The 26,536-nt window shown below is 35.8% G+C and overlaps 1 protein-coding gene across 3 annotated transcripts in view; it reads left to right on the forward strand.

The window, feature by feature from the left end:
* Positions 1–26,536, forward strand: part of LOC109092612 (neuron navigator 2-like) — a 126,924-nt gene that overhangs the window by 24,914 nt on the left and 75,474 nt on the right. Inside the window, exon 1 of one of the 3 annotated variants that reach the window (XM_042759558.1) lies at positions 16,416–16,995. The exons of 1 other annotated variant lie outside the window; for it this stretch is intronic. In XM_042759558.1, the coding sequence (XP_042615492.1) occupies positions 16,780–16,995 (216 nt within the window). In that variant the 5' untranslated portion in view covers positions 16,416–16,779. Of the gene's footprint in view, positions 1–16,415; positions 16,996–26,487; positions 26,506–26,536 lie in introns of those variants that run through there. One more of the 3 variants, XM_042759559.1, reaches the window with a different exon arrangement.

Raw genomic sequence — 26,536 nt, forward strand, 5'->3', positions numbered from 1 at the left:
AGTTTGCGTCACTGGATATAGCTGTCGGTCATTTAACATTTCTATCATATCGTTAAAAGTTGACTAATATTAAATGATTTTCTGCTTACCTCACTATCTTTAAACTGATGCTTCGCACTCTGGTTCTGTCAACATTAATTAGTTAATATTTTTATTTTATTGGTATTCTTAGTTATTTTGACATTGACAAGCGCTGTTAGACCACTGAGGCTTTGATCTGAAGTGCCTATATGCAGCGGTCGCGCGCACATCCGTAGACTAGTGCAAGTTTATTTTCAAACTTTAATGGTATTTCTAGCTCCTAACAGGCTGTGTGAATATGAGAAGTTATTACCTGAAATGTATGTCAGTATGCAGTTTTCTCTATTGCTCGCGTGCCAGTGATTATCCTTCTGCGTGCCACTGTTGGCACGTGTGCCGTAGGTTGCCGACCACTGCTTTAGCATATATAGGTCATAATTCATACTTATTCAAGTAAGTAGTCACAAAAACACAAGCCTCTAATGAAGTGTGTGTGTGTGGGGGGGGGGGGTGATTTTGTGTATGTAGATAACATGTGCTTTATTTAGCACTATTATCAAATTGACTATCTAATAGACTAAAATAGCCCATTATCACAGCCTCATAGTTTCCATTGATCCTTAGAGAATTGAGAGGTGTGTTTCCATGGAAACAAGAGAACAAGGAACTGAGTGTTTAGAAATTGAAGAGTCCTGTGTGTGTGTGTGTGTGTGTGTGTGTGTGTGTGTGTGTGTGTGTGTGTGTGTGTGTGTGTGTGTGTGTGTGTGTGTGTGTGTGTGTGTGATTCTGCAGCATGGAACATCAGAGGTGACCTAAATGTTCTGGTTGTTTCTCTGTTGTTGTCCTGTCCTTCATGTCCTGTCCTGTATTGTTGGGTTTTCTGCACTTTCTGTTAAGTTTCTCATCACTCTTTCTGGGTTAATTATGCAGTAATGACTAACTGATTGAGTAATGTATTTCAGTATAAATCTCACATTTATTACAATCTGGTCCATGACCAGCATAAACCAATAATTAAAAGCATAAAGTCTTTCTGATCTTCCCTCACACAGCAGCCGTGGTGGGAAGCTTGGAGCAGCGGGTGGTAGGCTGGTCCCGGTGCGGACACAGCCTTTACCGGTACAGTGAGTCATTTTTGGGATGAGTTAGACTCTTTTAGGAGGCTTCATGCCGGTTTAATCCCACACATTTATCTCTCTTCCCAAAGACTTTCTCCTGGTTCATGTGTAGTTGTGTCTTTTGGCAAGAGACAGCTCTTCCAGAACGTTCCTCACCATGCTTTTTTTAAAAAAGGGGGGCACCACTAGATTTGTGTTGTTGTTGTTGAGTTTTTTTGTTGTATAATTGTTGTGATTTTTCTATATTTCTACTGCAAATCAAGACTCTCATTAAGCAAATGCTTTCTAATGTAGCTTACGTACAGTAAAGGTCTACATCAATATAGAGAGGTCAAAGGGTCATAAAGAGTACAAACAGGAAAAACTATTAATTTATGTTTAGTTATTAATTAGTTTTATTCAGTTTCATTAATTTTACAGAATTTTAATGCACACCAAAAGTCATAATAGAGTTACAAAAATAGTACAAATAAATAAATATATTAATACAGAATAATTATGATATTTGCCATTGTTTCCATTCCAATCTTCTACATGACACTGGTATGGAAGCCAATTTCCGCCACTAAAAAAATAATAAAAAAAAAACGGTAATTGCAACTTTTTATCTCACAATTCTGACTTTTTACATCTTGCAAACCTGACTTTCTTTTACTCAGAATTGTGAGATATAAACTTACAATTGCGAGTTATAAAGTCCTATATATATACAGTACTTGCAATTCTGAGAAATATACTCGCAATTCTGAGAAAATATCAGTCCCCCAGAATTGAATTCTGAGGAAAAAAGTCAGAATTGTGAAATAAGTTGCATAATTTATTTTTTTTTTAGAATTTTTTTTTAATTTTTTTATTTAATATATTTATGATTGTTATTATATTGTTTTATTTATTATTTTTATTTATTGTTGTTATTATTATTTTTAAATAGTTAACTCATTTTCTTGCAATCGTAATATCGAGAGCATCAAGTTGTTGTTGCAGTGTGTGATTTTAGCCAGATGTTAAACTCTGTTACATAATTCTGACCTAATTTGTTGGAAATGTTATATAGGAAAAGGTCAGCACTTTCCAAATATTCTTACACTGTTCATTCAGTTTTGTTCTCAATTAGATTATGAAAGCTTTGGTGCAGAGGAGACAGCAGTCGTAGATGCCCATATTTGTGTCATGTTTGCCATGAGTTTAAAGTGTGTCACATTCAGAAGGTCACAGTCTCTTTTCTTACTGCCTCACTCTTAAAGGAGCAGGTCATGCAGATACAGTACAGGGGATACAGGGGAGTTAGAGAAACCTGTCTAGAAACAGTCATTATTTGTGCTTTTCCAATTGGTGTAGCCAGTTACTCAGAAACTGCACACTTCATCTTTTACTCTTGAATTGCAGCAATGGGACACAGCATGTTTGCATGCACCACCCAAGCGGTTTGATTGAGTTTTCAAATGAACATGAACAGATGGGATCTTCGTATCTGAATGAACTCGACTCCAGCAGCTGGTCTTGAGATGTCTATAGCTCTGCTTCATCAGAAAGAAACTATGAAAATGTAACCATTTTCTGCAGCTTAATTAATCAACCCCTTGCAGTTAGATAGAATCACACTGAGTTGTATTTTATCATTACAATTTCAGTCACTAGATGCATAATTTCAGACACACGGACATGGATACTCAGTAATATTAATATTTTATATTGGTTTAAATGGGTATGTAAAATAAAGTTAGTAAAGTTAGTATATTGATTGATACTTATAACACAGATCTCAGATCCCTGCCTTCATTTTTGCTTATTAATGTTTCTTTCTTTCTCTCTTTTCTTTTTTTATGTTTTCTGAAATGACCGTTGTTACCATAGCTGCATTATGACACCATTAAGTCAAGCTTTTTACTCAGGGTTCATTCAAATTACCACTACTGAGCTTGTGTCAAAAATCTTATCAACTAAATTACTTGGCCCTTGGGCCCGGCCATTTATATTCAGCCTCAGAGAAGATAGAAGGAAAGCCCATGCTTTGCTGTCACTTTGTGAACAGTCATCTTGCATCTGCCAAGCGGCCCTTAGGGGTGCGCATGTGATTGGACGGTAGAGTGTAGGGAAGCTGTCAAAGCCTTCTCCTGCAACTGCAGTGTTTTAATTAAACTAAAGCAAAGTTTATCTGTAGCTGTGCGTGCAGAAGTAGGAGAGAGCTCTGAATTGGGTCACATGTGATACCAGAAGAAGGATGGTAGATTCATTTCATTTAGGATGGCATTTTAAGAAGTTCTGCAGGAAAAGAGGCGGGAAAGTGACTCGCAAAGCTTTTGCAAAGCCCATTGGCCATGTTCAGTAGTGCTGTAAGATCGTGTAGGAAGTGCAAGGGGTTGAGATGTTAGACCTATGGTTTTAACGTTAAGCTGTTTCAAGTTTACGAAAGGTTGAGCTGTCATGCTTAAGAATAAGATCCCGTATTCAACCACTCATCAGACTCTCTTGTCTGTTTTGTGAGCCTGAGGCTCTTCTGTGCTTCTGTCTGGCTTTTATATTCAAGACTTATATTCGAAAAAATCCGGCCACAGCAGTGATGCGATGTGACACAGTTGAGCTAGCAGAGGACGCCGCAAGAGATTACGGTCTTAACCACATAAACAAGAGCTCCTGCTCTTCCAAAACAACACACTGTGCTCATTTTGTTTGTTTCTCCCTAAATTAGAGTGATTTCATGTCTGTTTTGAGCTGAAGTTTATAAAAAGTTTCAATCAGAAATAATGACATTTTGCAGATATGAATGAAAATGTGATGGCTTTTAATGTGTTCTATCTCTGAACTCGCAGCTAAACGTTCGCATGCAGCACAATTAGAAGAAGACAGGATAATCGTTAGGGAGGAGCTGTTGGTTTTAGCGTATGCTAAGACACCCGCCACCGGCATCCTTTAAGCTGTTTAACGGATTTCACTCTGCCTGTGTGCTCACCTTTAAATCTAATCTCATTAAGAAGGATTGTCATTACTGCAGACTGGACCTGTGTCACCCATCTACAGCAGGCCCAGTCAATGACCTTCAATTCTGGACACGATCCAGTTGTTTTGGACATAACCTTCCAGTAAGTGAATATTGTATGTGGAAGTACGTCAAGACACTGAACCACCATAAACTATAACTGTGGTCCAATTGGCGTGATGTTGAATCAAGTTCTTGTACTTTTCCTTTAGACTTGTCCCAGTAAATTGCAGACACCCTTTTACCAAACTGAAAGGACAGCACAGATGGTTAATAGGTCTTTCAGGTTTAGCTTCACAGAGATGCTCGGAAGCACGAATGAAAGCTATTTTTAGGGCCCACCTGACAAATTTGGAGCTTGTGATGGAAAACAGTTGAATTTTAGTAGTTTCCTCCAACAACTGAATATATATTCATCCATTAGACGTAGGTGAACTGAGTTCACTTGGGTGGTTTGCATACAGTATGTGATTTATTGACAATCATACATCAGGCTTTTATGATGCATATACTATTGTATAGAAGATTATGGAGTTCATAAAAAACACATCAGTTATTCAGATTGCCAAACTTAGCATTAAGATGCAATTTTGTGCAGTTGTGGATATTTATATGGCCAAAAAATAAGATTCAATTCTGATAGTTTACAGTTTAATGTAAATCAATAAGATCTTTATAACTGTAGCAGATTCCTTACATGAAATGCATATACATATCAGTTGCATATGAAGTATCAGAAAAGGGGTGATTTTTTTTAATTTTCTCTTATGAGGGTATGTTTATCCATCAGACATACTGTAGGTCAGGGGTAGGCAACGTCGGTCCTGGAGAGTTTAGCTCCAACCCTGAAAAAAAAAACTCACTTGTCTGTAGCCTTAGTAATCCTGAAGACCTTGATTAGCTTGGTCAGATGTGTTTGATTAGGGTTAGAGCTAAACTCTGCAGGACAGCGGCACTCCAGGACCGACGTTGCCAGTCCACTTGGGTCATTTGAATGTTCAGTATCATATGTCATACATCAAGTTTTTTTAGATAATAAACTATGATATGAAAATATGGAGCTTATACTCGAGGGGAAAAAACACCTCAGTTTTTTTTGTCTTCTCCAGATGCCGAAACCAAGCAAAACTATGCGATTAGGTGCAGTTACTGATATTTATGTTGCCAAAAAAAGATAAAATTCTGATAGTTTGTAATGTAAATCAATGAGATCTTTATAACTGCATAGCAGATTCCTTATATAAAATGCATTTATGAATATCAGTTACATTAATATCAAATATCAGAAAACTGTTGAATTTTAGTCATTTTCTCCAAAGGTTAAACCCATGTTCATTCATCAGACGTAGGTGAACTGATTCCACTGGCTGATTTGCTTATGTGTGTTTTGTTGAGTATAATATTTGATACATCAGCAGATCTAGCCGTTTTTAAGGCTTTTCTTTAGGAGGAAGTACTTTCCCTCCATGCAATGCAAAATACCTCTAGTTTTGTTTACTTCCAGCTGCGCTCCATTTTCTGGGTTGTACTCTTTAAGGCGCAAGTGTGCTCATTATACCACGGTGTCGGACTGTTTTCCTTAATCTTCCTTAAGCGTAAAGGAGTAACCGTATCTAAGGTGCTAGAAAAGAGAGAGTTAATAGTTTTACACCATCAAGTTTTAATGGAATCATCTGGTTTTAGCCAGGTTTCTGTCTAGGTTTGGATCATATAATTAAAAAAAAGCTATCTAATATTCATTAAGCCAAGCTTTATCATGTGTTTATCTGTTCTACATCCATTTTTAATTGTTGAACATCAATTAAATTGTTACCCTTAAATTGTTTTTGATGTATTTTATATTTGCTATGATGTGAGGTGATGTGAGGTGGTTAGTAGATGGTCTGCCCTGACCTGGGCCTCAGTTGGACAAATATAAACTCTAAGACTAGTGCCATATTTCTAGAGAGACGAGCGGCACCACACCTGGAGGGATGAAGACCACCCCTTTTTCAACAGGTCAGGTCTGCCCCAAAAACTCGTCCAGTTGTCTATGAAACCTATGCTATTCTGCGGCCACCACTTAGACATCCAGCGATTGAGTGATGACAGTCTGCTACAGTATGTATCTCGTGACCACCTTAAGCAGGGAGGGGACCAGAGCATATTACAGCGTATTATTATTTTTAGTTATCTGCAACTGGTGACAGTTCACCAGACATAGGTTAACTGAGTCCTCTTGGGTGGTTTTAAGATTAGAAGCATCATCTTATAAAATTGTTTTGTTTTATTGCACCAAGATGCCTGAAGTCAGTTCCAGTGCAGCGTTATGTTCATTGGTCACATCAAGGGATTAGTCTTGTTTTTGCACCTTTTCTTATTGCTGGAATTATGTGCCAACATTGACTCCATTTAACAAAGCAATTACTCCATTAATTATAGAGAGAAGGTACCAAAGGCTGTTTGGCTAGAACCACTGTTGCCTTTCATCGCAATGCATTATTTCCATATCTTCACAAAAGCCCCCGGTTAAAAAGTTGTGTGAATGTTCGATTTTATGTCTCCTAGTGAAGTGAAACAAAGTGTTCTCACAATGTAAGAATTTAATTAGACCCGTATTATGCAGTTCTCCCTGTTTTCCCTTCTGTTCTGTATTTGGATTATCCCTGACATGCAGGGGCTGATTATTTTCAGAGCTGTATGCTTCCTCTTTACTGCTCTTTATAATGTGTTGTTAAATTGAAAACACTGATTCTAGCTCCCCTGAAGCATCAGGGCAGGAAATGAGAGCAGTCAGTAGTCGTGTGTTTGAGAACATTTCCTCTGTGTCTTTGCTCGGTGTGTGGTGTTGGTTCTGCTCCAGATCAGTACGAAGCATTTGGAGCTGGTGAAGCTCGACCACATGAAGCACTGACGTATGCTTTACAGTATGGTTTGTTGTGACAACAAATGGTCTTAATGTTTGATGTTATGTTGTTAGGGTTATTGAATGTTGAATCACTCTACAGAACTGTACTTTACCATACTGCTACACTACATTACTATGTATTATTTTGCCCAAAATAACATACTAGATTGAACTATTTACTACTGTATTGTACCATATGGGCAAAGTCACACCACAGTACACTGTTATACTATATTGCATAACAGTATGTTACTATATTGTACTTTATCACACTAAATTAAATATAACACTGTATTGTATATATTATACTGTACTGTACAATACAGCATTGTCCTATATTTTACATCACTGTGTAATAATACAATGCTTTACAGTAAACATCACTGTAATGCCATGCTTTACCATACTGCAGGGCTATTGTAGTTTTTAATTTTTATGTCAGTTTATCAGTTTCAGTTCATTTTTTGTTTCAGTTTAGTTTACGTTTTGTCCACTACAGTTAGTTTTTATTTTAGTTTAGTTATATTTTTAGTATTTTTATTAATGTGTTACTCCTTTAGTTTGCTTTGGTTCTTCTTTCGTAAGTTGCTTAGGATAAAAGTGTCTGCCAAATGAATAAATGTAAATATTGAAAAAATGTGCTCAGGACAGTCTATAATGTTATCGTTATCTAGTGGTGTTTTCATTTTTAATAAAGGTGGGTTGTAAATGTTTAACATTTTATAATCTATTGCATACCAAAAACCAAAATCAAATTGTTAATTAAACTATTTCAAGAGTCAAGATTCAAGAGCTTTATTGTCATATGTACTAGAGTACAAGGAAATTCTTACTTTGTTTACTCCTCTCGAGAATGACAGGGTAGAAGGGGAACAAATATAACTTATACGGACAATACAAAATATATATAAAAATATAGAATATGTATGTAAGTAAAAATATAAATAATAATAGCATAAAAAAGAAAAAAAGAAAAAGAGAACTTGTATGATAATTACAAAAACAACTGTCAATAAAAAAAAATTCACAGTATAAATGTGCAGTGCAAGTAGCAATAAAGTGACCATTTTAAAGTGTCAAGTGGTGATAAAGTGTCAGTGTAAAGACTAGTGTTTAAACTGTAAATGATGTCAGTCAGATGAGTTATGAGTGTACTCTATGAAGGTCCAGCAGGTAAAGTGCAGAGTGCCATTGAACAGACTGAATTTATCCTGATGAGACAGGTGGACGTGGCAGTGGGTTTTGACTGTTTATTAGTCTATTGGCCTGGGGGTATAAACTGTTCTGGAGTCTGTGTGTTCTGGCCGCAGTGCTCCGGTACCGCTTGCCACACTTCATGAGGGTGAAGAAATTGTGGATGGGATGGGTGGTGTCCTTGATGATGTTGCAAGCCCATTTGCAGATCCTTTTATTGTATATGTGCTGCAGTGAGGGGAGATCAGTCCCTGTGATTTTCCGGGTCAGCTTTATCACCCTCTGTAAAGCCTTTCTGTCATGTGTTGTGCTGTTGCCAAACCACACAGCAATACAGCAAATTCACACACTCTCCACAGTGCATCTGAAGAAGTTATGGAGAATCTGTGATGGCATGCCAAATTTCCTTAGCCTCCTCAGGAAGTACGTTCTTTGATTGGCCTTACTTACTAGTTTCATTGTGTTAACTAACCATTTGAGGTCCTCACAGATGTGTGCACCCAGGAACTTATAGCTCCCCACTCTCTCAACCTCAGCATCTCCGATCAGCAGAGGCTGATAGACACGCTCACTCCTCCTCATGTCCACAACCATCTTCTTGGTCTTGCTGATGTTCAGTGTGAGATTGTTAGCCTCACACCATGTGACCAGGTCAGACACTTCTTTCCTATATGCGGTCTCATCATTGTTTGTGACCAATGAGCAATGACTGTGGTGTCATCTGCAGATTTTATGATGATGATGTTAGGATGGCTAGCAACACAGTCATGAGTGAAAAGAGTGTACAGCATCGGGCTGAGTACACAGCCCTGAGGAGTACCTGTGTTCATTATGATGGTGCTGGAGGAGTGTTTTCTGAGGCTGACATGTTGAGGTCTACTGGTGAGGAAGCTCAGTATCCAGTTACACAGTGCAGAAGGCAGGCCCAGGTTACATAGCTTGCTTATGAGTTTGGAGGGGATGATACTGTTGAATGCCGAACTGTAATCAATTACAAGCAGTCTGGTATAGCTATCTTTATTTTCCGGGAACACTTCATGAGAACCAGTGTGAGAGCCACAGGTCTGCGGTCATTCAGACTTGAAATTGTGGCTTTTTTTGGGACAGGGATAATAGTGGTGGACTTGAAACAGACAGGGACTGTAGTCATTGTGAGGGAAAGATTGAAGATGTCAGTGGTTACATTGGTCAGCTCTGAAGCACAAAGCCTAAGCACACGTCCTGGGATGTTACCCGGACCTGCTGCCTTGCGTGAGTTCACTTTACTCAGTGACTTATAAACCTATGTGGATTTATAAGTCACCCGTTCCCCCTCCTCAGGAGTCACTTCCAATACTATAAAATATTCATTTTATTTATTGGTAACTTTATTTAGTACAATTAAAATTGTTTTATTTAATTACATTTTAATAGATAATTTTTTTTATTATTATTTATTAATAAATATGTATTAATAAAACATGTTGAGAGTCCCATGAGTCTGATTTCTCCCAAATTTTTTATTCTCCATGTATGTCACCTGAAGGAGATTGGGTTCCTTTCTACTGTCACCTTTTGCTTGCTTATTTGGGCTTTAAAAGTCACTGAAAATTCTGTAATATTATTGATTTGACTACACTGACACTTTCGGATGAGAACAAAACTTGAACTGAATTGAGCTGAATAATGTCACCATTGTCTTCTGTAGAGCTGTTTTACAACTGAATCCAATTTGTACTGTATCTTCATATCTGTTCTGTATTCTAAAAAGTGCTATATAAATGAAGGTGACGTGACTATATTATAAACATAGCACTGTATTGATTTAAACTAAGTATTACCATTCTTGAAAGTTCCTTAGAGTATCATGTAAATACCACGGTATACTGTATATACAGTATAACCATATAATACTATCACTGTACTATGGTACTGTACTGCTGCGGTAGTTTTTTTGTGCATGTTTGTGTGTCTGTTGGCACTATCGCCCACAAAACAGATCACACACACGCCCTGACTCCTGCCAACATGCCTGACTCAGGAGCTGATCTGAGAGTCTTTCTGCAGTAGAGCTCTGGATGTGACAGCGTCAGCTGAGGTGGAGATAAATGAGTTCAGGTTTCAGGAAGATGTGTTCTTTTATCTCTGGAGTGACTGCTTTTGACAGCTTAGGGTCACAGCAGCTCCTGGAGAGATTATTTTTGGGAAACCTCGCAGCGGGATGCCACTGTTTTGTTGTGTGAATGTGTGTGTGTTGACTCTACATGCATGTCTTGCTTTATATCAACATTTATTTCACAGCTTGTTCTATTCTTTTGATTTCATATGTCTCTGGCAATGTTTGGAGCACATAGCCAGTCAGCAGACAGCACTTGGCCGTCCTTGTTCAAATGTTCCCCCATGATAGTGTGTTATTTTGAAGAGTGGAGTCCAGCCAGATGCCTGAGTGTTGAGTGTGTTTGAGTGACCTCCACTCCTGTTATTCTGGGTCAAGCTGAATTGTACATCTAACTCCGTAAAGACACACACACACACACACACACACACACACAACAGACCCACCAGAACAAGCTCAGGCGTGGCTCAATAAAAATATGTAATGCACTCTAAAAATTATAATGCACTTTTTTATTATTATTTTTTTTTTTACACATTTTTACAAATTTTAAAGCTGAGAAATCAATGAAATATCAGATTGAAAAATCTGAAAAGAAGAAATATCTGCATGCATTTGTAAATTATATACTTAATATAGTTAAATGATGAATGTACATAATTGAATTGTTGTTAGAGATTAAGAATATTGATATGGAATGTAATAGTTGTTAAGTATAATTTCTCCATTATAAAAATATTTAGTTTGATATTTAACAGAAATAGTAAGCATATCTGAAATATAATTTTATAATAATCTTTTGTGGGTGATTAAAAATTAACTGTTGGATTTTTAGACATTTATTTTGGTGGAACATTTTTACACTTATAAATTCTTTTTTTATTTAAATTTCTTTATTTATTATTTATTTTTGGAATTGAGTACATTTTAAAGCAGTTAAGCAGTGAAATATCAGATCTACCATTAATTTATCCTACACACACACGCACTTTTAGGCATTTATTTTGGTTTGTCCGGCTCAAACACTCACTTAGATTGATCAGATATTTTACTAAGGTAGTATACTTATTTATTATTGTGAAATGTACAAAGCCACTGAATTATTTTTTATAGTGTGTTTATCCACGGTCCTGAGGTTAGAAATGAACTAGAACTGGGAACTGGTTGGATAAAAATGCTTCCAACAGTATAACTGTGAATACTGGATGCTTAGTACAGTATGTATTGTTTTGATGATTGATGTACTTAATTTTCCATTACGGCACATTTGAAGATATACGTTTCAGAAAGCGCTCGCCTCCCTGTGGAGCCGTTATCCTCTGGTTTTCCAGAACATGGCTTCATACGGCCAAACAACACAACTAAGATCCCTCCCGCTCTTGACTAATGAGACATTAAGGATTTCTTTAGTTTGTAAGGAGTAATAGTTTGTGTTGGCTTGTGAGAGTATTAAACGAGTAAGCAGTGTGAAAAGTAAAGTAATTGTGATCAAGTTACAGTAGTTGAATAATTGATCAAATAAAATAGAAATATTTATAAAAAGTGACAGTAAAAAATTGTACATTAAATTTCAGACAAAAGCAGCTCTTTTCAACTTTATAATAATCAGAGAATCAGGACAAATAGTATCATGGTTTCAGCAAATATTAGAATGATTTCACTTTTTCATTGAAAAAATAAATAAATAAATAAAAAACTCTTGGGGTTGGTTGTGTTTGTATGTGTGTGTATATATATATATATATATATATATATATATATATATATATATATATATATATATATATATATATATATATATATATATATTCTGTTATAACGCTACATGTGAGGAGTCATTAGTTGAGGTCTCAGAGCATCATCATGGTTGAAGAAGCATCACCAATCATAATGAATGCTTAATAGCATCTTATAAGAAGTATGGGAGAATTATAGTGTATGAAATTAAAATTCTTATTGTAATACAGGGACATTAAGATGTGTCTTATAATAAAATAGTCATTTTGCAGCATGGGGAGGAGAAGACAGAACGCAGGAAGCAAATGGAAGCTAATTATGAGTTAATTATGTATGCTTCATTAGAGCAGCGTGCCATGGTCACATGACTTCTTTTCCAAAATCCATTCCTTTCTCATGGCGTTATTGCACGATTTTTTAGGCTAATGAATGACAGATATTTGCTGATATCAGTCATTCTTTACCGTACAGGGTTATATTTGAATTTTTGGGATAGATTTACATATAAAATATGACATTTTTGTGCACACCAGGAAGATATGATATGGTATGAGTCTTAACCACCTGCTGTGACTTGAAATATGACGAACTGCATCATCAGATTGTCCATTTTCACTTTTCTATTGTAGTTCTTTACAGTTAGTGTTCAGCTAGATCTGTGGTATCCGTTTGCCTGTATGCAGATATTTTTAGCTAATTTATTTCTCTAACATCTCTTTAGACTGTGCATAACTGTGTGTTGTAAGTAAAAATCATTTGCTGTTGCAGTCAAAATGTCACTGCACACAGTTGGATTAATGGATTATCAAACCTACTTCACATTTTCTGACTGCGGTGTTCTTATTAATGGTGTTTCTTAGGCAAGTATGACTGTGGCTGTCGCTCATACTCAGGGTTCAGAGTGATCTGAAGTAAGGTGTTAAACTTTGACTATAGAAAGGAAGACAGGTGTGCTATAGCATGCTAGCATCTCCACTTTTTATCAGCAGGTTTTGGATGTACTATGCACTACTACCTACTACCTGATCTGAAAGAAACATGACATTTTTATTTTTACATTTAAGACATTTATTACTCTGATACTATAATAATAAAAAAAAATTAATTCCTTTTACTTTTCTAATAATTTGTTGTAGTTTTAATTTTCATAGTTTTGAAATTATTATTATCATTGTTATTATTATTGCATTTTTATTATTTTTATTTCTTTCTTTAGGAAGAGAGGTATGCTACAGCAAGTTATAAGCTCCACGTATTTGTCAATGGGCTTTATATCTACTGTTTCCTCTCCATTTAATATTAAAGCAATAAAAAAAATATTAAATATTAAACCGAAACATTGAAAGAGACATTTTATTTTTATATTATTTTACACAAGGACTTATTAACATGTCAGTTTTTATTTATTTATTTTTCTTATTTTAATAGTTTTAGTTTTTTTTTTTATTATTATTATTATTGTTAATTTAATTAGATTTTAGGCATTGGACTACATGAATTTCACTACGTGAAACCTACAACAGACCATTTGGTGAAACACAAAAAAGCCTAGATTTCAAATAGTGTGTTTTTTTTTTTTTTTTTTTTTTTTTTTTGAGGAATGCCCTACTGTACCTTGGTTAGCTTCAGGATGTTATTGTAATGAAATACTGCAGATCTCCAGGGTTTGATATAGTCTCAAGTGCTTTTCAGGTTCCAAATATAGATTGGACTGAAAATGTCAACCTGCAACTACAAAGCTGCTCTCAAAAGTTGCTTTCATGATGAAGTGTGTGTGGTGTGTGTGTGTGTGTGTGTGTGTGTGTGTGTGTGTGTGTGTGTGTGTGTGTGTGTGTGCGCGCGCACAAGCACGCCATTCAGCCAACCTGTAATATTACACACCTGCAACTGTTTCAATATAAATTTAAAGATAAAAGCCGTCAATCAGACTTTAATTACATGATTTCCACCTTAATCTTCAGTGGAGCCAGTCGTCACTGTGTTATTGAATGATGCCCCACTGACAGATGTGGTGAAATGACAGTGACTGCTCTTGAATTATCTGGCAGAACGAGAACAGGGTTGCCTTGGCAATGACTCAGAAGTATGGCCTTCAAATGTGACCGCTGATGGAAGATGATTTCTCATTTTGATCTCATTTATTCAGCTGATCAGATCTGCGTATTGCCTTTTGTTATTCTTGTAGCAGTTCTCTTTGCATTTCATACAGCTGTAAGATTATGTATTCATATAATTCTTTTATGCATACATACAGAAATGCAAAATGCACACAGATTTGCATTATGGGTAACAGGATTATGTGTGTGTGGCCGCTTTAGGAAGCACACAGAGCGTTGATCTGGGAAGACTTGAGGACATCAACACTCTCTCGAGACCCCAATCTTCTCATTACTTCAATCCCTTTCATTTCACAAATGACTGAACCCTGTCAGTGTGATTATGAGCGAGCGTCTCCACCAATCCATTAACCTGAAATGAAATGTTGTGTTGAAATGGACACTGTCAGATTGTTAAAGTCTAATTGTAATGGGCAGCAGCGTCCTTCTCGGGTAGTGTCCATTGTCTGCGGTCATAGTTTCCTGAAATGCAACTGTTTGCAGTTGGGTGTGGCGGCAAATAACTAGGTTTGTCGATGCTGGATTCTAAGATCCTTTATGATTATATAATTTGAGATCAAGTTTGGATTTTGGAAACCAAAATCGTTCAGTTTAAGGGATGTGTCATTCAAAGATGTTGTACAAAGTCTGTAGACTTTCTTAATGTTAAAGAAGATATTTGGATTTTTGTTTATGCAGTGAAAGTCAATGGACTCTAAAACAGTACTGGACTAAGGTTCTTTAGATCCTAAAAATGTTCTTCAAAGAACGAATGGTTCCTTTAAGAACTGTTCTCTACAAGGCTCTTTTGGGAAACCAAAATACTTCACAAAATATTTTGTGTTCCACAGAAAGCCATACAGGTTTCATATGATTTAAATGACTTGATTTTCATTTTCAAATGAACTATCCTTTAACTGGCCCTCATTTTAGGTGAACTATCCTGTTAATTCCTCTCTTACTCACCCGCCAGTGAACTAAGATCATAAACTGTCATGATATAGGCTACAGATGGTGAGATATTGATCCAGAAGTCATTAGGTAGACATTAATTGAGTATTACATTGCAATTGGCAGATGCATAGTAGTTAATGCATATATGTTTTCAACCAGATGGTGTCTCTCTGTCTTTTATGTTTCTAACAGCAAAGCTCATAACATTGTAACATCAATACTGAAGGCTTTGAACCAGACCTTGTGATGTACATACAGTAGTAGCCAAAAGTTAATAAGGAGGGGGAACTTGTCTTATTATTGGGTGGGACCAAGTGAGAAATCCAGAAATTGGATAAAGTCTTCAGGACTTTATGTATTTATAGAACGTGTATTTATTTATGTATACGATTTCTAATATATTCTAAAATGAAATTTAATCTTGTGATGCAAAAGCTGATATTTCAGCAGTCATTACTCCAGTCTTCAGTGTCACATGATCCTTCAGAAATCATTCTAATATGCTTTTTTTTTCAGTGTTCTATGTTGTTTAATAATTAAAAAAAAAAAAAAAATTATATTAGCATATATATTTCATAGCTTTAGAACCCTTTTGATACGTCAGCCCTACTGGTATTTGGTTTTCTCCCTCTGACTAATCACTTGAGCTTGTATTATTCATGTTTAAGTCACTTGGGATAAAAGCATCTGCTAAATAAAGAACTGTAAATGAAAACCTCTTATATGCAGGATTTATTCTCTTCCAGTGTCTCTCTGAACTGCTTTATCATTCTAAAATTCACTAAAAACAAAGACAGAGGAACAGAGGTGGATCCCTGCAGTGATTAATGAGAGTCTGTGAGAAAGAAATAATGAATAAAAACAGAGAAATATGAGATACAAACTAATCCCTGCAAGTAACCTTCGCCTTATTTGACTTTTACTGCGTGCAGTGTGCCTAGAGGAAAGCTCAAAACATGGAGAACCCTGCATCTCTCTCTCTCTCTCTCTCTCTCTCTCTCTCTCTCACACACACACACACACACACACACAAGCTGTCAATTCTAATCTACAGTATTCACACACGTAAGACATGCATAGTTCCTTCCATTCTAAACAAAACATGCGCGCACACACACACACACACACACACACAATCTAATCATATCCAGACTCTGCTGTTTCATACCACTCATTTGCTCTGACGTCCTCTCTGAAGATAGGAGGGGTGTAGTGTGTGTGTTTGTTTGTGCACAGCTGAGAGAAAACTAGTGCTTATACACTGGTGTCAGGCAAGAGCTACTAGTTACTGCTGCCGTCTTAAAGCCACACCTGCTAGAGAGAGAGAGAGAGAGAGAGAGAGAGAGAGAGATCGTGGACAAATGCATTCAGATCCCTGCAGTCACCAGCAGAGCACAATTCACTGCTGTCATACATTTGCTGCTCATCTATATTCCTGCCCTTCCCGTGATGCTGTGATTTTTCCTGTCATGGATTTTCCATTTTAGGGTATGTACTTCAGAAAAACCTGGGACAGAATAGAATCAAGTACTAGACAGATTCACATTTGCTTTTAGAAGAGCGTCTTGGACTGCTCAACATACAGGTGGATCGTTTTTTGAAGACTACAATAGGCACTGTATTGGGAATAGTATCTCAAGCACGCTGGATGCTACAGTGTGTGGCATGATACAGTGGACTGGTTCTGGGTCCAGGGGAAGATGCCTGCTATCCTGGTGGTCACTAACATGAAGTCTGGACTGCCGAAGCCGATCCACAGCGCCCTCCCCATCCCGCAGGTGCCTACCCGGGCTGTGGCCCCCCGGCCCTGCTTCACCAGCCCCCCACAGAGCAGCGCTCACCTCCACCTTGGAAGCCAAGGCGGGTGGGCAACAGGCAAAAACTACCATCCTGCTGACAGTGGAGAGGACACACAGGTATATATGTGTGGGTGTGTTAATAGTGTAAGGTTGAGTTTAGGTCTCTCTATCTCTTTATATATATATATATATATATATATATATATATATATATATATATATATATATTACCATGGTTTTTGTTACCCTGGTAATCCTTGTTTAAGGCATGGTGCATTGTATTGTAATAGACTACTGCATGATAAGTTTTCCATCTTATGGCTCTGCAGATACCTTATGTATCAGAATTAAATCTGTGTGTGTACATTATATTCCTCTTACAGAAGGTATAGTAGTGGTACCATGGTATAGTGATTATATCTTATGGTAATACCAAGGTACTGTTAGATAACATAGCAAATAGCATAGTATTTACATGGTTCTTCAAATAATATCATGATATAACAGAGCGCTACCATTGTATGCATTTAAAAAATATAGTATTACCTCAGTATATTTCTTATATTAAAAGAATATATTAAAACAATAAAATACTATTCTTCTGCATAAAGCACCGGTATTGTGCACTAATACCAATATATTACCAATATTTTAACTAAATTCCATATTATTTTGTATCAGTTTTGAGATTTGTTAAAGATTGCATTTAACAGGAATGAAATTAGTGTTTTTAAAGAAGAACCTTAGTTAGCGTTAGATGACAGCAAATACAATCGAAATGTAAAAATAAATGCACAATTAAATACATGTGTAATATCGGCTGCTAACTGCTAACCGATAACCGATACACTGTAATATGCATCCCTAGTAAGCCTTTGCCTTATAAGGTGATATGCAGATGCTCATCTAGATAGATCTAGTAAATCTGTGTGTGTTTTTCTTTCAAAATAGTACTGTGGTTATACCGTGGTTTAGTGATAGTAATACCATGGCACATTAATACACACCTTAACACTGAACAATTGCTAAATCCTTTGCCTTTTTACTGTTAAATACTTTCATGATATTCAAATCATGAGAGTGTCCAAAAATGGTGTCACCATTATTCTTTGAAAGGCTATTTGATGAGTGTTTGTTTAAACAGCCTACTGGTTTTGAGCTATTGTGTGTGTGTGTGTGTGTGTGTGTGTGTGTGTGTGTGTGTGTGTGTGTGTGTGTGTGTGTGTGTGTGTGTGTGTGTGTGTGTGTGTGTGTGTGTGTGTGTGTGTGTGTGTGTGTGTGTGTGTGTTTGTTCTCAGTCATATCTAAGCAAGCCAGTGTGGCTCGGTTTATTTTTGAGTTAGTAAGTCTGCTAGGCAACCCAGGAGACATCTCCCTCTCTCTCTCTCCATGCAAACATGTTCAAATGCCATTTAAGGCTTTGTCAAGAGAAAGGAGAGTATGTTCTTGTGTGTGTGTGTCATCTCTGATAGGAGGGTACAGATTGGACACAAACTGATCTAAAAGAACTGAGGAACCAGAGCTTGACCTTTGGATATGTGATGTAATGAATAATAACCAAATCCAATGGCCAAATCTGACTGTGGTTAGTATTATTTATCACTGCACAGCATTGCACAATATTTATGTTGACAATGCACATTTAAATCCGCAGCTCTGGCTCACAAACACAGGCTTTAGCAGAATCAAGTGTTATACTGAGAAACAGTAAATTTAGCCCCGTGTGTGGCGATCAGCTGCGCTGGCAGTCTGTGTTAAGAGATAGTAGATGATGCATGTGTGAGTATATATAGTATGTGTGTGTGTACAGTCAGATTCAGATTCAGCTGGATTTATATACATGTACATGCATGCTAAAGTTCTGGTTTTGTTTGGCATTTTAGAAAGAAAGATGCTGTTCTTTTGAACTTTCTATTAATCAAAGATTCAGGCTTCCATAGAAATATGATGCAGCACAAGTGTTTTCAACACTGATAATAAGAAATGTTTCTTGAGCAGCAAATCAGCATATTAGAATGGTATCTGAAGGATCATGTGACACTTGAGACTGGAGTAATGATGCTGAAAAATCAGCGTTGCATAACAGGAATAAATTACATTTTAAAATATATGCAAATAGAATCAAATAAATGCAGCACTGGTGAGCACATGTATATAAATGTTGTGTATATTCAGGAAATGTGTTCTGTTAATGGATCAGTTTATCATGGATTAGGCTTTAGTCCAGTGTAAGATGCCAATCAAAGTATGATACTAATCCACTCAATTAACTCAAGAGGTTCTTCTGTTCATACTGTTATCCAAAGAGATCCGGGCAGAAGGCATATTCAGTCCATGAGTTGAAGATCTGAGGTAGATGATGTAGTCTACAGCGCTCTCTAGTGCTTTAAGTATGTACTTCTCTCTCTCTCTCTCTCTCTCTCTCTCTCTCTCTCTCTCTCTCTCTCTCTCTCATGTAAGTTATAATTCAGAAATATATATAAATGATTTAATGTAATCATTATGAGCCTGATTTCACAGTCTTAACAAGATCTTCACAACAAGTACAGCCAAAACAAAAAAGAGGTCATGTCTGGTTTGTGTGCATTTAGATTCAGGGAATCATTGTATGTGTCAAATAAACACTGTAAGTGAGAAGTGAATGTGTAAACACACATAAAAACACTGCAGATTTTCCCCATTTGTGGCCATCTGGTAAAGAGATTAGATCCTTTTATCAAGGATGTAAGAACTCTAAGCATCTCTGAATTACATCTAAAGCATGTTATTAAGCATCACTCGATCTTGTCATTGTCATAATGAGCCAAAGACCTTTTATTACTCTGTTATTACTCTTTAATAGATAGATGTATTATACAAATATTTGTTGAGAGAGATTGTTGAGAGACAGGAAATCAGGGCATGTGGTGACAGACCAGACTCGACTATACATGATGGTCTACCACTAAAACCACAGCTTTGACACATCTTTATAATATTTAACCCTCATTCAATCATTCAGAAAAAAAAAAAACAGCTTGTACATACTGCAAAATGTTTTCTTTTGTGCTTCATGAAAGAAAGAAAATAATATTATGCTATTGAATAGCATAATTTCGAGTAAACTGAGGATTCTGGATGAACATTTCCTTTAAGGACATCCATAATGCTGTACAGAATGCACAGCGAGCATCCCAATACTGTCAGGATATGCAGAGAGTCAGCTAAAATGAGCAAGAGTTCTTCACAGCCTGTCACCATCTGTTTCTACCACCGTAACACATCACTTTTCCCTAATGGCAAGAACAATCCTAAGCAGATCTCTGTGTGAGAGTACTTTTAAACACTTTAGAAGCTTGTTTTCACAATGTGTGCACAGCAGGTGTCCTTAATGCATGACAAACGTCCTGCGTTAGTGTTTGTGCGATTGTACGTGTGAGAGCTTCCTTTGAGGCCTTCTGTCAGAAACGCAAAAGAAAGACTGCAGCCTGTCCTGCTCGCTAAAACTCAACAAACATCTAATCTCAGTGGATGAAATAAAGTATCTATTTTTTCTTCTCCTTAAAGTGTCTTGCAAGAATTTGCATATGAAATAGATGATGTTTGTGCATAACGAACAGACAGAGACATAAATAGATTAAAGAGGACGATGTTTTAGATGTGTAGATGTTTGCATATCTTAAAACTTTAGATGTTTGATTCCTCTGAGGACATTTACAGCTTAAACATGATGCTCATACTGTAGTTTTAAAACAGAATTGCATGCACAACAAGGACTGTTGTACTTACACTGAGCTTTATGCATGTAACATTTTTGTGGTAACATTTTGAGTGTCAAATCACTTATATATATTAGTGATTTGATATCTTATAAATGATACGATTCTAGACTGAGTGTCTTTCTTTTTGCGATCTGCATATTTTTAGTTGCACTTCCTCTATCTGTCTTTGAACATGTCAGTCAAGACATCTGTTATCCTGAGAGTCTGTCTGTTTAAGTCTCACTCTTTTGTCTTCTCTTTATGGTACTCCATCATAGAAACACCATCACCACACTGAGAAACGTGTCGTTATGTGTCCGCATGCTGCTTGGTAATTGAACCAGAGATCTGCTGTGATGTGGGCGATGTGAACAGTAAAGGGCAGCATGCACTTGTGTGCAGGGCGAGGTGAAAGGTCACAACTGATGAAGCTTTTAGTGCTTGAGCTTTGTCAGTTGATTTTGCCGTATGAAATTATTGGACACTTGCTGCTTTGACAGAGACTCGACTGAAATGATTTAGGTCCTCACTTTGAGCAGGTGGATTCTGGGTAGGATCAGTTTCTATAGTGTCAGTAAGATTGACCCAGGCTGGCTTGAATGTAGCTCAGATTGAATGAACCAGTAGAAATGGCACACTAAACTGTTTTTTTATTCAAATGTCAGGGTTAATGGGTAAATGATGGATGCTACACCAATGCTTATAATAATAGCCAATTGGATTGATGCACTTTTTAAAATCATTTGAAACTATTTGTTTGTATACATTTTTTAAAGAACATATTATCGTATTTATATGCATGGAATTTTTATTTGTATTATTATTACTATTACTGCAGGCTGCATTGTGGTTCATTGCACATGAACTGTAGCAAAAGAGGCTCATTAAGATGCAGTAGAAACACTGCAGGAGGATCTTATTCTAGCAGCATGGTAACATCAGTTCTCATCATGAGTTCTGGATTAAACACTTTCATTAGCCAGTTGGTAACTATGGCAACCACCCACAGATGTTACTGTGATGTGGATGTAGGATATCCTAGTCCAACATCACAGTAACATTTGGATCATGACTGACTCTTTTTTTGTAAAATAGTATAAGAAAATTTGTAAAAAAAATATAGAAAATAATATTAATATAATTAAATATATATATATATATAAATAAATATATATATATATATATATAATTAAAATAAAAATGTTTATATATTTACATATTAGTTTTACATTTTATTAATTTATGTATGTTTATTATATAAATTACATATTTAAATTATATGTTGATAATTTTGAATTTAGATTTTTTTATATTTTATACATTATATCTAAAATATAAGTTGTTTTTTTAATTTTATATATGTAGAAAATTGTATATATGAATGTATATATTTAATATATTTGTATGTATATTTATTATGTTTATTATATAAATTATTTTTTGTAATTAATAATATAATTATTACACATATAATTATAACACCCACACATAACCACACACATCACAAAAACAAGTTTCTAAAATATATATTTTTAAATATTATGAAAAAATATTTTTATGAAATATTTTTATGTAACATTTATAATAGCAGTATTTTACAATTCATATAATATATTATTAATATTTATAATAATTTTATTTTAACATATCTGTTAAATATTATAACCAAATATTATATATTAATCTTAATTTAAATGTTAAATTTACATTTAAATTTTAACCCCCCCCCCTCCTTTTTTTTTTTAATTAGCCATTTGTGTTGGTATTTCAACAAACCCTATATCACTGCCATGGTATATTTTTGTAAGACGAGGAAGAATTGAAAGGAAATGCTAAAATGTTAGCTAATAGAAGCATGACATCAGCAGTTGGACATTCCTTACAAGTGTCTTTTTTTATGATTTGAGTTCTCACAACGACTCCAGCCCCTCCACCACAGGCTCTATTCTCTTTCAGGATACGCAGTGTGCCTCTGAATCCCTCGCGATTTTATGTCAGAGCCCCCAGAAAGCCCATATGTCCCACCCACTCCCTAACAGCCTGGCACTAGGGAACTATCCGTCCCCAAACTCCCTCGAAAAGCAGATGATGGGGGTCTCCCAAAACAAAGAGCCTCTCCACAGGGTGAGCCCCCGCATTGTCCTCACATACTTGGATTTATTTTACCATCTATTGACACAATGAATGGCGAGCGGTAGCCTGTGATTCAAAGCTGTTGTTTTTTAATGAGCTTGTTCACTATTGCTCCGCCACATATCACTCGCCACTACAGAAGCACAATAAATCTGTTCAAATGTTCAGTGTGTTTTTCTCATGATTTGATTGAGTTATAAAGAAGCAATTAGCTTTTCATGAGGCTGATTTAGTGAGAAAACTGTTATATAAGTTGTTTGAGATGTGACTCAGCTCTAGATGGATTGATGTACAGTAAAGTTGATCAATAATAATAAAAAAAGCATCCTAAAACCCAGTGTAGAAGAAGAGAAACTAAAATGATATGGGGAAAAAAATTGCATAATTGTTCCAGTGTTGTTGTTAATTAAAAAAATAATAATCATTTTAATTAATTTTAATTAAGCTGAAATGATAATAGAATTAAAAGATACTATGTTGTATTATATTGTATTAAATTATAGTAAAATATAAACATTAATTGAAAAGCTTGAGCTTAAAAAAATGAGAAATTATGAAATGTTGCACTGGCCACTGAAATAAATTAGTTTAAATTGAATTGCTAAACCAAAACAAATAATAAATGTAATAAGGATGTAATAAGGTTAAATAGAAATATTAGGGGAGGGGGAATTAGTAAAAATCACAAGATCACATAACAAATTACTGAAACATAAACGTAAATTTAAAAAATGAAAAATGTAAACAAAAACATTTTAATAAATACGATAATAGACTATTACATTTATTTATTATATTTATTAAAGTTTTGAATTAGCTTTTTTTTTACTATATAGATAATATTAAAGTAACCCTGAATTATTATTTGTTTTTAGTGTGAATTTGTCTCTGTTTGTCAAACTAAATTCTACCACATATAGATTTTTATATTATTTTTATTTTATTTTACTTTATCCAGTGTACAGTAATTAAATATTTTGTGATATTAACTTGTAGTTTTACTTTTTTTCTACTTTAATTGAATTTATATTAAGTGGTAGTATTATAAATAATACTAAAAATAACACTGAATGGTAGTTTTGTTAGTTGTACGTATTTGGTGTAAATGTGTAGCTCGGATTGTCAAAATAAATTCTATCATATATAGATTTTATTTTATTTTATCCAGTGTACAGTAATTAGCTTTTTTATAAGTTACTTTTTTATTTTATTTTATTTATTTATTTTACTTTTTTCAGCTTTAATTGAACTATTTTATGTTAAGTATAGCTTGCTTCAGTTTCACTGTAGCGTTGCCAGCTCTCCTCAAGCTCAAGTAGATCCCTTCTGTCACAGTTTCAAAACATCTGCTTGAGTAAGAACCCCTGTGTGTGTTGTATATTTTTAAAACATGCTTCATTTTGCAGTCTCTAGGGTACTTTAGTGTGGGAATGAAGGCAGTAACTTGGGCGATCCCCAGAAACTGAAATTTGGCTTGTAATTTGTGGTTTGGCATGGGTTTTAGCGAGAGCTTGGACATGGGGAGCACCTCGTGTCTCGCGCCGCAGCTCCTGCCAGCAGTCTGTAGCACACACTCCAGCACCACAGCTGTGGAAGAAGGGAAAGGAGGTTCTGACCTCTGTGTTTTCAGACCCTCGGGGTCTACAGAAGGTTGGCAGGGGTGTGCTACACAAATGCTGCGCATCAGCACACAGATCTGAAGTGTAGATCGTCATTAGAGCGATCAGCCCTTTTCACACTGAATGCATTAATCATCTTGTCAGTTTTAACACATTTTCTTATTCATATTATGATTGACAGTTCATTTCACTGTGTTTGCACACTAGATGGCTGGTGACGTTAGTGTGTTTAATGAAACTGTCCCCAACTAAGCAAGCCAAAGGTGACAGTAGCAAGGAACCAAAACTTCATCTGTGACAGAAATGGAGAAAAAAACCTTGGGAGAAACCAGGCTCAGTTGGGGGGCCAGTTCTCCTCTGGCCAAATATTAGGTCAGAAAGCATAGGGGTGTACTGTATATAGATGCATACTTACAAAATCCAGAAAATAGCACACTTCCAACTATTTTCAATGTCCTATGATTTGGAATGCACTAATCATAACCTGGCATACTATATAGGATGAAGAGTATGTGGTTTGGGGTTCAGCCTTTACCCACAATATCATTAGAGTGGAGGTTCTCTGGGATCTTTACCAGTTCTTGAGCCAGAGCACCACCTCAAGAGCATCAAGTTTCTCAGAATACCATTACATCTCATTCACACTATACAGAAAATACTGTACTTGTTACACAAGTCTGTCTATAATATATATATATATATATATATATATATATATATATATATATATATATATATATATATATATATATATAATATATATATATATATATATATATGTTTTATTTATTTTTTGACCATTCATCAAAGGCAGTGTGGTCCAGTGTTGTTTTGTACTTCTATTTTGTGTTCTACAGAAACAAATATATCTATATCTATGTCTCTCTCTCTCTCTCTCTCTCCTCTCTCTCTCTCTATATCTATATATATATATATATATATATATATATATATATATATATATATATATGTGTGACCCTGGACCACAAAACCAGTCTTATTAAGTTGCTGGGGTATATTTTTAACAATAGCCAAAAAATCTTTATATACATGTATATATATGTGTGTGTGTGTGTGTGTGTGTGTGTGTGTGTGTGTGTGTGTGTGTGTGTGTGTGTGTGTGTGTGGGTGTGTGTGTGTATTTTTATTTATTTTTTAAGTACTGGAATCTAATTGTTTTCATAGCACTTGGTTTTATTACCAGTTCTGGAATGCTTACATTTGTCTGCCGATGCTGCTTGGGAGCCACAAAATAATACAAGGTGACAATTAATAGACAACACATCTTTCTATTGTGTGGACCAGTGCAGTCTGACCGTGTTTTTGTATTCCTGCTCACGGACAGTCAGATCAACAGAGAAGAAGTGCCAAAATCAAGAGTGAATTATGAATGATAAAGTTATTGGCGAAAGTTAATGCACAGCTCTTTATCTCTGTTTTTTCCAGTCATATAGCATATTTTTCAGAATTTATTTCACCTTTCTAGTCAAATCAAGTCTTATTTATTTATATAGTGCTTTATACAATGTAGATTGTTATTGTTCAGTTGAAAATTAAACAGTGTGACCAGAAAACGAATGATTTTGTTTAGCTAGAACAAATTATTTAGAGAGGGGTGTTTCTGAAAAAAAATCATTTAAATGCTCTGTAATTGAACTGTTGAGGAACTGGCACAAAAAAAAAAAAAAAACTTTACTATTAAATATTGATGACATAATTGCAGCAATATAAAGATGAGATGTGGTGCATTGAAGCTAGTTGTGTTTAGGTGATGCATTTGATTTCACTTGTTGATAATTGTGAGTTGGTTAATAGTTTAATAGTACGAACACAAGTCTCTCATGCTTGGCTAATAAAGAACCAGAACGGTGTGCTGCCAGGACCTTTCAGGGCAGGGATGGATGAATGGGTTGCATGGCTGGAGGGAGAGGGTGTAATGGAGGGGTGGTGTGGGGGAGGTAAAGAGGGATTCCCCCACGCACTGCTGACGGAGGACTGCCTGCCTATCCAGCTGGTCTGTCCTCCCCACCCCCTTCAGCTGTTTGGTTTGGTTCATGTGAGTGCTGGCTGGTGTCTCCTCCCCTGAGCGTGTGTTTCAGACCGGAGGCAGCTGCCCTCAGCATGGCACATTAGTGGTGAGAGCTCTGTCTGCTTCACTTTCTCTCT

The sequence above is a fragment of the Cyprinus carpio genome, chromosome A7 (assembly GCF_018340385.1).
Source record: "Cyprinus carpio isolate SPL01 chromosome A7, ASM1834038v1, whole genome shotgun sequence".
Classification (NCBI taxonomy): Eukaryota; Metazoa; Chordata; class Actinopteri; order Cypriniformes; family Cyprinidae; genus Cyprinus; species Cyprinus carpio.